The sequence below is a fragment of the Dreissena polymorpha genome, chromosome 15 (assembly GCF_020536995.1).
Source record: "Dreissena polymorpha isolate Duluth1 chromosome 15, UMN_Dpol_1.0, whole genome shotgun sequence".
In the NCBI taxonomy this organism is placed as follows: domain Eukaryota; kingdom Metazoa; phylum Mollusca; class Bivalvia; order Myida; family Dreissenidae; genus Dreissena; species Dreissena polymorpha.
In genome coordinates this window covers 62,934-79,319 of record NC_068369.1, presented here as the reverse complement: position 1 = coordinate 79,319, position 16,386 = coordinate 62,934, and the positions used below count along the sequence as shown (strand labels likewise).

At 31.6% G+C, this 16,386-nt stretch overlaps 1 protein-coding gene and 1 long non-coding RNA gene across 4 annotated transcripts in view; both read right to left on the bottom strand.

The window, feature by feature from the left end:
- The window catches only part of LOC127860825 (cAMP-specific 3',5'-cyclic phosphodiesterase 4C-like), a 212,172-nt gene that overhangs the window by 164,330 nt on the left and 31,456 nt on the right, over nucleotides 1-16,386 (bottom strand). The window contains exon 2 of the mRNA XM_052399117.1: nucleotides 8,499-8,684. Coding sequence (XP_052255077.1) covers nucleotides 8,499-8,684 — 186 coding nt within the window. The remainder of the gene's footprint in view (nucleotides 1-8,498; nucleotides 8,685-16,386) is intronic.
- Nucleotides 12,721-14,769, bottom strand: LOC127860842 (uncharacterized). 3 transcript variants are annotated; one of them, XR_008039939.1, is made up of 4 exons: nucleotides 14,425-14,769; nucleotides 13,951-14,153; nucleotides 13,499-13,665; nucleotides 12,721-12,994 (listed from the first exon to the last, which is right to left on the bottom strand). It is a non-coding gene; the product is annotated as an uncharacterized LOC127860842 (long non-coding RNA). The 3 variants fall into 3 exon arrangements; XR_008039940.1 differs by having other exon boundaries at nucleotides 13,503-13,665; nucleotides 14,425-14,768; XR_008039941.1 differs by having other exon boundaries at nucleotides 13,951-14,103; nucleotides 14,425-14,767.

Sequence of the window (16,386 nt, the reverse complement as noted above, 5' to 3'; positions counted from 1 at the left end):
AATAAACTCACAAAATGTGTGTCCCATTTAACTTAATCTTAATCACTGGTGGATTCAAGGCTTCATATATCCTTTCCAAAAATCACAATACCATTTGACAGAAACTGAAAATCTTATTATATTACTGCTGGTTACTGTAATAATTTAAACGTCATGACTCGTGTATTATGAAGCTATCAACATGTTAATAGTCAAATACAGACCTCAAGTTTACCTTATTTTGAGGTTTTTAGTTTTTTTACCTTATTGCATGCATAGATGCATAACTGATTTAACTTAAATACATAAATAAATAATACATACATAAATAAATATATAAAATACATAAACAATATATACATATATATAATTATATACTCACTGCATACTGCAGAGAGGCATATGGGTAATTCCTGCGAGTTTATTGAACCGCAGATTTGACTTTCAAGGCTCTTTACAATTTTATTTCTTTTGCAAATAAAATGCTTAAATTTATTTGTTGTTAACTCTGACATTATTAAAGTAACTATAAATACTAGAGAATTGAGATTTTTTTCTTTCATTAAAAAAAAAATTTATCCAGAAGAAATTTGACATTGTGGAATTACGACCAAAAAAATAACAATTAATTGAAGTTTTAAAATCAGTGCATAAGTACAATATATGTGTTAAAGTGCTAGATAAGTAACAATAGGTTATCACTCTAAACTCTCACTATTAATCCTTTGACACCAGAAGATGTTATCAACAGATATATAAAGAAGACTTATTGGTCCTTATAATAGCTTTCAAGGGACACATTTCACAAATATTGAACATTATCTTTTTTTACCGGGAACATTATCTTTTTTACGACATGGTAGTCCAAAAATTGTTACATTTGAACCCAACCCTATTATTTCATCGCCATGCCTTCAGCAATAAGTTCATATAGTTACTGGTATACTCATATCAATTAAATATCCAATCAATTATATTCAATTTTACTACTTAAAACTGTGTTGCCATACCAAATTATTTATATTGTTGAAATATCCATAAATATGCAATTACTTTATTTCCCTTTATGTCTTGAAATATATATGAGAAATTCTATGTCAAAATGTGTATTTGCGTCTAAAAATCTATTTTTAAATAAATTAATTGTATTATCACATAATAAATAATTACCAATCTTACATTTACTGTATGGAATATTATTGCATATTACCCTTCTCAAAATAAAATACACTTTTTGACAAAATACGCTTTATAAAGTGTATTTTTTCTGCATTTTTACTGAAAAGTGTATTTTTTCTGCATTTTTTTCATAATTAAGTGCACTAAAGTGCATTTTTTCTGTATTTTCATTATCTTTAAGTGTATTTTACTGTACTTTAAGTGTATCTTCTGTAGACAAAGTGCATCTTTTTATGCAATAAGTGCATTTTTTTTAAAGAAGTGCTTTTTTTGTGCATATTAGTGTATCTTCTGATTTGCAAAAAAAATATTCTTTCTGTACAAGTGTAGTTTTAGAGCATCTTCATAAAAAAGAGCAACACTATAGCAAATAACTGAAGTTAAAGGACAGAGATATAGTGTTTAATAGGAGGATTGTACTGAATTCTTTTTTATCTTCACATAATGTTTATGGTCTTATTATTGCAATTTGTCTGCTCAATATAAAATATGTGAATCAGTAGAGCAGCTTTTAAAGGGAAAAGTACAACTAAATCAGGCTGTGGGTAAATAATTAAAAAAATTGAAAGTGTCAAAAAAATTATGTGGGCTTGCCAGAATCAATTATATCTCCACAACATAAAAAACAAGTATTTGAACTTTCTTACACTGATATTTAACTCCAATTCAATTAATGTCTACCACATTGACTATTAACATACATTATAAAAGACAATTTAAATAATATTTATAATATTATATTTATTTCCTAACACCATTCAGTATGTTATATTGAAATATTCACAATTAAATATAATATGCTAAGTGTGCTGTGTATTATTCAATAAATATCAGATAAGATCAGGATCAGATAAGAGATCAATTAGCATCATAAACACTAATCCCTATCAGTGCTCCATCTAGCCAAAACAAAGTGGTGTTTATAGAATTTTGATTGGTTCTGGGACCATCTATTTGAAAACAAACCACTTTTGATTGGCTGGAGCACAGCAAGTTATTTGGAGGACAGGAAGTTATTTTTGTAAACAATTTGGTTTCAGCAACTTTAATTGAGCTAAATTTTTAGGTATAATTCAGCAACATTAATTCTAGTGTCAAATGTCTTGAAATTCTTTCAGCACATGAACTATTGTGTGAGGAAAACAATGTGTATTTACTACAATGTGTAAATCAACAATAAGTTTGTTGCAAAGAAGATTCATAGTGGGTGGTTAAAGTGATCAACAACTGCCGTTTTTGTTTTTTTGGAATGCTGAGGAACAGCTGTAACAGGTTTGTATTTTCATTTCTGCATCTCTTTTTAATTAAATTAATTATGATCATTATCATATTTATGTATTGTCACTGGGAAATGTAACTGGATGAGTAAATGTAATGCAATTTTAAGGAAAAAAACACCATTTGAATTATTATGGCTGTATTTTAGGGTTATTGTCATCTTAAAATTTATTTATACCTATTTCTTGTCATTAATGAACAGATTTCTTTCCCCCATATTTAATCAGAACTTTAATATTTTATATTTGAAGGTTAAACCCCAAGGTGAAATTTACATTGATCGGAAGATCCATTGGACAGAATGTGCATCATCGCCTGCCAAAAAAGGGAGCAAAAAGGGGACAACCTGATGTATGGACATGTATACCAGGTTTTACCCTGCACGAGCAGGCCAACTTGAGGGGAACAGGAGTGGGAAACCGTGCCCTGTAGCTTGTCCTTGACCAAGAAAAGATGGATTTGTTGAGAGGTAAAACTATATAATAAAGGTTATTGCAATTCAAAGACGTCACACTTCCGACCAGTCCACACAGCCAAAGGAGACCACATATATTAGTACATTTATTAACAGTATTTTCTATCAAACGTAATTTCTTTAAATTATTTATGAAAAGCGTAAAGTCACATGTGATCACGAGATTAAAATTGCAAAATTAAACAAACAAAAACAACAAGCCAACAAACTTGTTTTGATTTAAATTTATGATATTTATAGCAACTGTTGAACAAGATTACCATAACAGCAATATTTAACACTTACATTATAAAATATCTTTCAGGACCTGATCTCAAATGAGATCATGCACGAGAAGTGCCTCACAGACCATGACAGTAGTATTCAGACCTGATCAGCTGGTGAAGTGCTCTATAAAGGGTTGTTTATGAATGCATTCTTTGTAAGGAACAGTGTATAACAACAAATATAGTGACAGGGGCTAAGCTGCTAAATATTGTCAGCATGTATGCAGTGATTTTCTTTGGAAATTCAAACCACCTGTACGTACTGGCTCTCAGAAGGGCATGTTTTAGCGCAATAATGAACAAAAAAATGAAGATCTTAAAAATAAGGTATAGATTTATATAAATTTCATGAATACTGTTCATTTATCATATATTAGGATCCATAATATGATTGAATTAAATGTGCTGCTTTTGTCCATATCAAAAAGGGATTTGGAATTAATGTAATATATAAAAATCTAGTAAATGGTGGGAAAACATTTCAGCTTAAGGAGGGGAAAACTTTAATATTTTTGAAGTGGAAACCATCTGTATTTGGCTGTTAATCAGTTACTGGTAATCACAGGGGAGAAAAATCACTGGTATGAGCTTGATATTTTCAATTGTTAATTCCAGATAGGCAATAGCCCGTTTGAATCCTCTCTTTTATGTAGATATGTAACATTTGTTTTTGTTTTTTAAGGTTTAACATTCTAATAAAAGTGTGTATTTATCTATTGAATTGTACTTTTTGTTTTTTATGTATGTGTTTACACTAACCTTTCATTTAAAGAATGAATGCTGACTTCAAAATGCTGGGAATTTTTTTAAATTTGGTTAATTTTTAAGCATATTAATTTGAAGTGATGAAAAGTACACTTGAGCGTATAATGCGCTTAAAAAATTCACTTCCAACACTTCAAAAAGTGTATCATTTGTATGACTGAAAATGCACTCAAGTGTATTAATGCGCTTAAAAATTCACTTTTAATATTGTAAGGTGTATTATTTGTATGACTGGGAATGCACTCAAGTGTATTAATGCGCTTAAAAAAATTCACTTTCAATTTTGTAAGGTGTATTATTTGTATCAGTGGAAATGCACTCAAGTGTATTAATGCGCTTACAAAAATTCACTTTGAATACTCAATGAAGTGTTTTATTTGTAAGTCTGGAAATGCACTCAAGTGTATTAATGCGCTTAAAAAATTCACTTTGAATACTCCATGAAGTGTATTATTTGTATGAGTTAAAATACACTCAAGTGTATTGATGCACTTGAAAGATTACTTTAGTTACTGATAAGTGTATTATTTGTATGACTGGAAATGCACTCAAGTGTATTAATGCGCTTAAATAATTTGCTTTTAATTCTGTAATGTGTATTATTTGAATGACTGGAAATGCACTCAAGTGTATTAATGCGCTTTAAAAAATTTACTTTGACCATGAAGTGTATTATTTGTATGTCTTAAAATACACTTAAAAATAAACTTAAGCGCACTTATTATCATAATAAACGCACTTAAGTGTATTATTTCGTGGAAAAAAAATACACTTAAATGTATAAACTCACTAGTAAAAAGTGTTTTTTTTTTAACAGATTAAAATGCACTTGTTAAGCAAAAAATACGGTGCCAATAACATGCGCATTAAATGCGCATTTAATGTGCATTTAATGCGCATTAAATGCGCATTTAGTGCACTTTTTCGAGAAGGGTAGCTTATTGAAAGAAAAAGTGCTCCTTTCACACAATTTGAAGTCAATGATTTATTTGGAAAAAATCTTCACAATTACACTTTTGAATAGAATGGCTTATATATATGTATATTGCTTGCAGAAGAAACAAGAAAACGTTTTTTTGGTCACAAAATTTGCACTATATATTCAGATAAAAAGAAACTTCGTGAGGGCACAGTAGTTGGGGGTACAATAATTTTTTTATAGAAAATTTCAAAGGACCATAACTCTGTGAAAAATCATCCGACCAGAACCCGCTGATAATATGCACATCTCCTCTTGGTAGTGAAGCTTCCCATAAAGTTTCATTGAATTCCAGTCGTTAGTTGCTAAGAAATAGCCCGGACAAAAATTGTGCACGGACGGACACACTGACGGACAGATGAAGGGGCGACTATATGCTCCCCCAAAAATAAATTTTGGGGGAGCATAAAAATTATGATATCATGGTCTTGCATGTTGATAATGTTTAAAATGTTTTATAACAGGTTGACATAATGAAAGTTGGGAAATAAGGATGCAAAGCTCAATGAAGTTATTGAAGTTTATTAAATTTTCAATAGACTTATATGGAGATGGTCACAGCTTTGCATATATTTTATTTGAAGTATGCCATTCAATCAGACATTTCTGCTAATACCTTTGCCACTGGCACTTTTCTTCATGGAGGCTTTCCACAAAGACATAGGCCATCAGTCGTCAGCAATTACAAAGACAACAACAACTGAAACATCCCATATCAGTCCAGCATTAGTCCTTACACACTCAAAGTTTTTTTACATGTTATCAATTTCAAACTAGAGCTTTGTCACATACGTGACGAATTTGTAACCTCCACATGCCGCATGGACACAGAATATTTTGCATGTTGTCTTCACAAAAAACAGCGGACACCATGCTCAATGTTTAAAACGCACTAAGAGACCTCGTGACCTAGTTTTCAACCCGGCATGACCCATATTCAAACTTGACCCATATATAGACATCATCTAGATACAACTTCTGACCAAGTTTGATGAAGATGGGATGAAAACTACTTGAATTAGAGAGCGGACACCATGCTCAATGTTTAAAACGCACTAAGTGACCCTGTGACCTAGTTTTTGACCTGCCATGACCCATGTTCGAACTTGGCCTAGACATCATCAAGATACAACTTCTGACCAAGTTTGGTGAAGCTCGGATGAAAACTACTAGAATTAGAGAGCGGACACCATGCTCGATGTTTAAAAAGACAGACCAATTGACAGACAAGCTCACTCCTATATATCCCCCTAAACTTCGTTTGTGGGGGTATAATGATTATGCAATTACAAGTATGAAACTATGATGTCTTTGTCCCTACAATTATTTTCCTAATTTTTATACAATATTCTTTCAGTTTTGGCATCTCTATCAATTAAACAATCTGTGAACAGATCCCTATAATTCTTTCTAAAAGATTACATAATCAGAATACACATCTTCTACCATTAAATATCATCTTTTTTATCCATTTCATGCCACGCTATGCTCATTCCTAACAAGTTTTGACATTTATAACCCATAAGTGTAATGTATAGTGCATATCATGCTGTTTTAGAACAGCCATAGTTAAGACTTCCATAATTTGAAAGAACAAATAATAGGTAAAGAGGCAAGTCAAAATACTGAGAGAGACAAATAACTGTATGTAAAACAGACTTATTAAAATTACTAATGGAATACAATTCAGAAATACAATATTTAAGGTAGGCAACTCTAACCTTCATAAAACACCTTACCTATTTAAGTCATCTGGAGTTGCTTCCCTTGTCCTGTCTATTGGCTGCTGTTCATGGTTCAGCGAAGATTCTTGGGGTTGGCTCATTAACTTGTAACTCTAATTTTCATTTTTTCTTTTTTTTACAGGATTTTTAATTGGCTTGGATCAGAGGCACATAACATGATATGATATCAAATGCATAAAAAGAGTTTTAATATTAAAGGGACTTCACAGAGTTTTTGAATTTTGTCACGTTTGCTATTAAATTTATTAGATTTTACATTAGAATTGAAGAGCTGAAGTATAATAACCTGGAATCCTATGGATTAAAAGAACCTTGCCTTATTAGCTCAGCCATCTCCACTTTTATAACTATATCTTATAATACATCATGTATTTTTTATTTCATATCAGCACTCCACATGCAGACAGAATACAAGATCTAAATTATACAATCGTTTTGTGCTTACATGAATTGAGTTTCATTTAAATAATAAATACTAAATGGACAAAACAGGTACTTTTTTGAGTAAATGTTTATATCTGTAGATTGTTACGTATTTACTCCAGTGTTTTTCTTATTAATTTGTTAATCAGTGATTAAAACATCATTCTGTGACAGGTCCCTTTAACATGTACACAAAAGGTGTGTCAAATACAAAACAGAAGTCTCCAACAAGGTTAATAATGCTGTTTCAGTAAAAACAGTGTCATTGATAGTTTAATCAACCCAGCCTATGTTCTTATTGTAATTATAGTAACCAAAATTTGTGTCTGGAGAAAAAAAAACATAACTATATAATAACTTCTCCACATAACCCTTTTAAGGTACCAGATAGTGGTTTTCACTTGTTTCTGTAACTATAGCGACTATAATTATGGTTCAACCAATATGAATTAAATAATAATCATACTTATCCCATGTGGCCCTCAATCTACATTCTCAGTTTCATCATGAAAGGGTAAGCATTTTTTATTAGTTGCATGTAGCACATTTTTCTAAGATTTTCACCAATTTCTGTTAACATAGCAACCAACAAAATACTTGACAATAAAAGCTTAAATAACCTGCATTTATAACCATATATGGCCCTCTATCCACATATTGAATTTCATCAACATAGCTGAAATACTTTGTGAGAAAACGCTGATCATATATGGGGATTGGGAGTACAATTGAAGTCTGATACTATAGTTATGGTATACAACTGAAGCCCAGGAATACAAAGTCCACTCAAGTGAAACTTATAAGAAAACTAAATAACAAATATATAACAAAAAAGTCATTATGTTGCTATAATAAGCCTCCAGGCCCAAATTTCTTTTAAAAAAAGTGAACCTTGTTTACAAATAACTGGCTTAAGTCATTTCATTTTCTCATAATTCTATTTTAAAGTTGATGTTAATTTTACAAAATAATGTCTACTTTGTATATGGTTCAACTTAAATGTTTAATAAAAACATGTAAAATAAAAGGCAAAAGAATTTCCACGAAATCTGGGCCTGAAGAGCTATAGAATCCATGCTGAACAATACTCAAACAGATGTGTTCATGAATGCATTAAACAAATATTGATGATAAATGCCTTTTATAACATTGTTGACAATTTTTATGTTAAAACAAACACAACTTATAAACAAACCAAACATTACAAAACAGAACAAAAATAGTAGTATATAAGCTATTATACCTTATTTCCTATGTAATACAGTAGATACAAATACATTGGATTTTTTTTTAGAAATGCATACGATAACATTTTAGTATTCCCCATAACAAAATCAGCTGATTTTTTTAAGTGGAAGTGATCAAACTGCAAGAAAAACACAGATTTACAAACGACATGGTCCACTTACTGAGGCTGCTCGCTTTGAACCGAGGAGTGCCGAGACATAGACTTGGGCGAGATGTCATAGTCGCTGTCAGACCTGTACAGGAAGGACTCCCGGCGCTGGGGCAGATTCTGCAGGATGAGGCCGCCAGACGGACTGCTGCCCTCCAGTCCGGATCTTCCACCACCCGCCCCATTCTCAACGTCAAAACTGCAATGAGATAATGTCGTGTGTAACAGGGAATTCAGGTGGCAAGTTGATCTTCAATAGTGTGAAAGGTGAAATGGCAGGACATTTCGTTAAAAAAAGAGAAAATTACTGACTGTGATGTTAACACTTTGCATGCTGGGAAATTTGTCGTCTGCTAAAATGTCGTCTGCTTTATTTCAAAAACTAGCATTTTCTTCAATTTTTTTTCAAAGAATACTATCAGAATAGCAAACTGTTTGGATCCTGATGAGACGCCACGTTTTGTGGCGTCTCATCAGGATCCAAACTTTTTGCAAAGGCCTTCAAAATTTGGTTCCAGCACTGAAAGAGTTAATGAATGACTGTATACTGGGGCCAATCCAGGATTGTCAATCGGGGCATGTGTAAATCTTGATAATTTTTAATCATAGAACTCTTGCAAAATTCTTAACACAGCTTTTACAGAATGTGCTACATTCAGTTTAAGTTCCCATATTTGAGCTTTTAATCACTCACACAAAGAAGAATGGCCCATCTCATTAAATTTTAAATGATTCAATAACAATTTTGGTAGAAATGTTGAATTTGACAAATAAACCTAGTTAGCCATTATGCATGAAATGAATTGGCATAAGTTTGAGGAGGCAAGGCCTTTAAGCATTGAAACAGTATCGAATCAATTTTCTCTTATGATTAAAAAATCACAAAAAGGAGTTGGCTTCTTCTCCCCGGCGAAACAGGTCCATGAACTTCATAAATTTATCCATGAACTTCTTGAATTCACTCCATGAACTTCATGAACCAGTTAATGAATTGACAAAATATTCATGAATAACACATAAGTATTCATGGATTCTAAGTTTATGAACTTGAAACAGGTTCGTGAACTTCATGACTTTATTAATGAACTTATGTCATAAACTTCATGAACAATTCAGTTTAAGAATGGAAAAAATATTCATGAATAACACACATATTCAATACCTCCAAGTTCATGAACTTAAAACATATTCATGAACTCAATACACTTAATGAACTGGTTCATAAACAGAATATTGCTGTTTTTACACAGGAAAAATATTGTGTGCACACAAGAAGTTGAAAAGTAAGCAAGCTGAATGAAGCCACATGGTTTATTTTATTTGGAAATGTAAGTCTTTAATAAATTACCAGCTAAACTGATCAGCCATTGGTTCCATTTCAACTTCTTTGGCACTGTGTTCACTTATATATGTTTCCTAATTTTTGCTACATTGTATCACTCTTTCCTCTGCTTTATGAATGTTTTTGTCATCAACAGAATTAGAAGCATAACCAATCATTTCATACTCATTAACTGTTCGCCAACATGCAGATGAAGTGTCAGTATATTTTTCTGTTATCATATTTCCATTCATTGTCGTGTTAAAATATTTCTCAACTTGTCTTTTAACAGTGTTATATTTATCTTTGTGAAACCTGTTCATGAACAAATTCATAAAGTTAATGAACCTTTTTGTTTCAGAGTTCATGAATTTGTTAATGAATTCATAAAGTTCATGAACCATAATTTTGCTTTTCATGAATATCTTGTTCATGAATTGATTCATGAATATTTAGTTATTTTTACAAAATTCATGAACACGTTTGTTTCATAGTTCATGAGTTTTTTCATGAATAAGTTAATGAATTCTAAAACGTTGTGAAACATAAATTTTGCATTTCATGAATATCATGGTCATGAATAATTTCATTAATAAATTCATGAAGTTCATGAACCTGTTTCCCCAGGGCTACACCCTCTGAGGTCACAGACAAACCACAATTATACACTAATAGTTAATAATTTGGATTTGACCTTTATAATACTATTTTCCAAAAGACTCCTTAAGCCAAATTTGTTAAATCAGGCTGTTTCAGAAAGTCTAAGGCGACAGGACTATCCCTTGTCTGATTGTACTTCTTCTCAATCCATATTTAACCTTTGATGACTGGTCGCAATCGCAAATCACAAACTGTTATGAAGCCTTTAATCCACCAGTGGTAAAATTTAAAAAATATCTACACTGAGTGTTGACAACTCGAGATGGTTAATTTAGGCTTCAGCCACTCAACCATTCAGAACATTCTGGATTCCATTTGGAATCAATTGCTATTAACTCAATATCTTCAGAAAGCCTTTTACCAAGATTCTTGATGTTTTATGCACAAAAGCACATCATGCAGGATTCAAAATGACAGCAAAAAACTCAACAGAGAATTTTGCACCTTATACAAATACATTGAAATCGGTCTCAAGTGACTCAGCATTTTTAGAAAGCCTGTAGTTCATAATTTTGTGAACAATACATGCCAATATATATGAACGGCCAGGAAATTTCAGAGGTTGAAAAACTTATTTTACTGTCACAATCCTGCAATTCCAAGATATTGAGTCCTTTTTTATTGTATTAATAACGTACGTTATTTTTATATCAATTAGTATGAGCTTAAGTTTTTCTATACAATTGAACTGTAATAAATAGGCAAACACTCTACTAACAGGATAATTTATGGCTAGACAGAAACTTAAAAACAAAACGTATTAAATATGCCACATAATTCATTGGATCATTAATAAGTTTTTCATTAGTCGCATTATATACATAGCTAGCTATATTCAATTTAAGCCAAATGTCTGCGACAGAAATTTGCAAGTTCTAAGATCGAAATCATCTAATATGAGTTCAAGAAATTTCCTCCATGACATTAATATGACAAAAGGTAGAACCCATGGGGGTCCATTTACTGAGAAAATTATACAATTCAAATGTCATAAAGGCCAGGAAAAAAATAGAATGCAGAGTTGTAAACCAGAAAAAATCTTGGGTTCTTTTCAGTCACATGGAACTAATTGAATTACCAGACCTAAAGTACATGGTGACACAAGTGATTTATGTGAAAAAAGCATTTTTGTCCTTCTGTTGTGACATTTACAAAGTAATATTCCATTTGTGAGGAAACCATTCCAGGAAAAAATCTTTCAGAAACCTGAAGATCAGAGGAAACAGAATACCTTTTATTATATTCTTTCTTTGTTGCTCATTTGAATCACTGCTATCAATGACTGTTTATAACGTCTCTTAAGATCTGATAATTATTTAAATTCTATCATGCAATCAATTTAACTAGTGTGTAAAACTCGAGTTAAACACGAGTTTTATCCGTGTTAAACCAAGCGGTATTGGCAGTTGGTTTTTAGTGGGTTTTGGTATGTTGGTTTTTGTGAGTTTTGGTAAGTTGGTTTTTTCTGTGTTTAAAGTGGGTATTTTATACCAACTTGGTTAAAACTGAGTTAAACACAGAAAAAACTCACTTGTTACATAAATGTGGGCTTTGGTAAGTTGGTTTTTTGTGAGTTTTGGTAAGTTGGTTTTTTGTGAGTTTCGGTATGTTGGTTTTTTGTGAGTTTTGGTATGTTGGTTTTTTCTGTGTTTAAAGTGGGTTTTTTTACCAACTTGGTTAAAACTGAGTTAAACACAGAAAAAACTCACAAAAACCAACATACCAAAACTCACAAAAAACCAACATACCAAAACCCACAAAAAAACCAACATACCAAAACTCACAAAAAACCAACATACCAAAACTCACAAAAAACCAACTTAAACACACTTCTGTCTACAATAGTGTGTTTAAGTTGGTTTTTGTGAGTCTTTTGTTCGCTTAAGGGATCATAAAATTTTGCTTGTTTTACCTGTAACCTTTGTAAAAAAAATATTTACACCTTAATGGTAAAAAGGTTATATGAGATAAAATCACAACAGATCATTACAAGCCCCATGTGATTATAAATAAAAGACACACACAATTTGCAAAAAACAATGTTTATATTAAAAAAAATAAAAATAATGTGAACATTTTTACAGTGCATTTTTAACAAAACCAGGAAAACATCTACCCAAGATACATTATCACAATATGCGAGCACATTTAACATATTAAATTAAAATAAATAACATTCTCCTCTTTGGGCTACCACAGGTAAAAATGGGAGGAAGGGTATGAACCATGATTATATACAGTTTCAGTTAGTGAGGGGTGATACAAAGGATAAAATTAATAATAATTGTTTTTAACTGTGTTGGTGGTACCGGATTTATAAAATGACAACATTAAGGAATCCTTCATCCTATCTTTTCCTGGAATAGCCCTTTACACATATTTACACCTATGAACAAAGGAACATATTGCTCAGCACTAAACAGTTTATATATTCTCCCCACAGTACATGACACGAAGCCTCCTCAAGGCCCATCTCATGTTCTCTTCCACTGTTGATATGGGCAGGGCAAACTTTTTGGAGATGACAACTGAAATGTATATGAACAATCAATGCAGGATTTTACTGTACATTACAGTATTAAAAAAACATGTAGAAGTTTATTCCACCCAAATCAAGTCTGATCTGAATGACTTGATTTTGGTGGAATAAACTTTTACATCAATATCATCAGTTCAGATATCCCATTTTAACATCATCTACATTAGAAGGATTTCAAAAGAGGTTTTTGAAACAAGGAGGCAAATTACTGTTGCTTGAATTTTTTATATCGTTCAAAATTAGAGCTTGATCGTTAACTTTATACTGAGGTTATTTTTGTCTGCCTATGTGTTAAATTCTCAAAACTTTAATACACAAACACAATTTTTAGTAACTCTTAAATTTTAGCAGTAGTATTAAATTAACGCAAGACAGATTGTGTGCTGGAGTCAAATTTGAATCACTTGCATTATGTTTGTTTCAAAATGAATATGGAGGCAGTAGAACACCTATATATTTAAATCCCCTTTTTCCCTATAAAAAAGAATCATACCAACCATGGCGTAGTGTTCAGCAATCAGGAGACCCTCTCGAATCTCCCCCTTAGGGGAGGTTGAACAGCACTTCATAGAGCAGTCACCAGCTGATCAGGTCTGAAAACTATACTGTCATGGCCTTTGCGAGGTGCGTCTTGTGCATGATCTCATTTGAGATCAGGTCCTGAAAGATATTTTATAATGTAAGTGATAAATATTGCTGTTATGGTATATCTTGTTACTATAAATATTATTAATTTAAATCAAAACAAGTTTGTTTGCTTGTTTATTTTTGCAATTTAAATCCTGTGATCACATGTGACTTAACGCTTGTCATAAATAATTAAAAGAAATTACGTGTGGTAGAAAATACTGTTTGAAAATGTACCAAGATATGTGGTCTCATTTGGCTGTGTGGACTGGTCGGAAATGTGACGCCTTTCAAATGCTAAAACCTGTATAGTTTTACCTCTCAACAAATCCAACTTTCCTTGGTCAAGGACAGGGCTCGGTTTTCCCACTCCTGATCTACTCAAGTTGGGCTGCTCGTGCAGGGTAAAATCTGGTGTCAAAATCCATACATCAGTTAGTCCCCCTTCTGCTGTCTTTTGGCAGGAATATTCTATCCAAAGAATATTCCAATCAATGTAAATTTCACCTTGGGAGTTTAACCTTCAAATTTAAAATATAAAAGTTTTCATTGAATATGTGGGTAAGAAAACTGTTCATTAATGACCAGAAATAGGTATAAATAACATTTAAGATGACAATAATCATAAAATACAGCCATAATTATTCAAATGGTGTTGTTTTTCCTTATAATTGCATTACATTTATACTTATCCATTTACATTCCCAGTGACAATACATAAATATGATAATGATCATAATTAATTCAATATAAAACTAAATAAAAAAGTGATGTAAAAATGAAAATACAAACCTAAAACAACTGTTCTTCAGTATTCCAAGATAACAGGCAGTTGATGAATTATGAGACCATATCACTTTAACCATCCACTTTGAATCTCCTTTGCAACAAACTTATTGTTGATTTACACATTGTAGTACATACACATTGTTTTCACCACACAATACTTCATGCTGAAAGTTATTCAAGACATTTTAAACTAGAATTATAAGTCTTAATGTTACTCAATTATACCTTAAAGCTCAAAGTCAGTTGATGAAAACCCCCTTTGTTTTCAAAACATAACTTCCTGTCTCCAGCCAATCAAAGTCGCTTGTTTTCAAATAGATGGTGGCTCAGCCAATCAAAGGTCTATCAACACCCCTTGGTTAGGCCTATAGATGGAGCACTGATACTGTGATAAGAATTAATGTTTATGATTTAATTGGGGGGGGGGGGGGGGGGGGCTAATCTCTTATGTGTGTCAGCCAATTACTAAATCTGAGAAATATCTACTGATTTCAACACCAACATATATGTATTTATTGAATAATACACAGCACCCTTAGCATATTATATTTAATTGTGAATATTTAAAAAAAACATGCTGAATGGTGTTAGCAAATAATATTAATAGTATAAATATTATTTATTTTTATTGCCTTTTAAATTGTATGTTAAAGGTCAATGTGGTAGGCATTAATTGTATTGGGGTTAAATATCAGTATAAGAAAGTTAAAATAGTTATTGTTTTTATGTTGAGGAGATATAATTGATGCTGGCAAGCCCACATAAGTTTCCATATATAAATCAACACTTTCACACTGAAACTAGTTTTATTTATTATAGAAACAGTGTCACTCTCCCCCTCAAAAAATGAATAAAAAACACACTGTAAGTCTATTGAATTCTCCAAAGAACATGAATTAAATGGAAGTATTCACATTTTTATAGATGTGTGATTGTTCTTATAATATATTTAATATTTATGTATTGATTCAAAGTGAAAGACAAACAATTTCATATTCAGGTATAAAACTAAGTTTGAACATTTTAACATTTTTATAGTATCTGTGAACCTGTGATGTTCTGAAAGAGCAATTTTTATCCAATGTTTCCTTAAAATTATGGGGAGCCCATAAATGTACAAAAGGTGCAATGGCAAACAAGCTGTAAAAAAGCCCCTTTACAATTCACCTTGATAATATATGGCTATAAACATGAAACAAAGACCTAGTTGAAGAATTATTGTTTTATTGTTGAGTTATGTTAATAAACAAAAGACCAACTTATTGATAAGTGTGTTAAAGTGAGTCTTTTAGCCTTGTTGCGGCTTTCAAATTATTTATAAAAAGACCAACTTAAACTCGCTTTAACCCACTTCTGTTTATAAAAAGACCCACTTCTGTTGTAAAAGACTCGCTTATGAAACAAAAAGACACACTTAAACACACATAAACCAACTCATAAATAAAAAGACTCACTTTTGACACATAAAAAACCAACTTCTTACAGCAAAAAAACTCGCTTTAACACACATCTACTTTAAAAAACCAACTTTAAACTCAGTTAAGCACAGTTTAGCTCACATAAAACTCGCTTTTATTAGCAAAAACCAACTTCCCCTCAGAAAAACTTAGAAAAAACACAGTTTTATGTTGGTTTAAGTGTGTTTTGGTATGAAAGTGGGTTAACTTTTTGCAAGGGATGTAATCCAATCTGAACATACTATTAAATTAAAATGTCTTTTCACAACAACAGATTTTAAATGTCAATGCCCAACTTTTTTTCTTTTGTATCAATGAATGAAATAGTTATATTTTGCATGACTTTTTGATTTTATTTTAAAAAAAGGAAAAATATAAAATGCAATAAAAATTGTCTGCCCTCAGTTTTGATACTGGACCTTCGAGAAGCAAAAATGATATGCGCTAATTCTTCACCCAGTAGGCTTTGGTGATACACCTTTTTACTAATTATCAAAGCATCACAAAC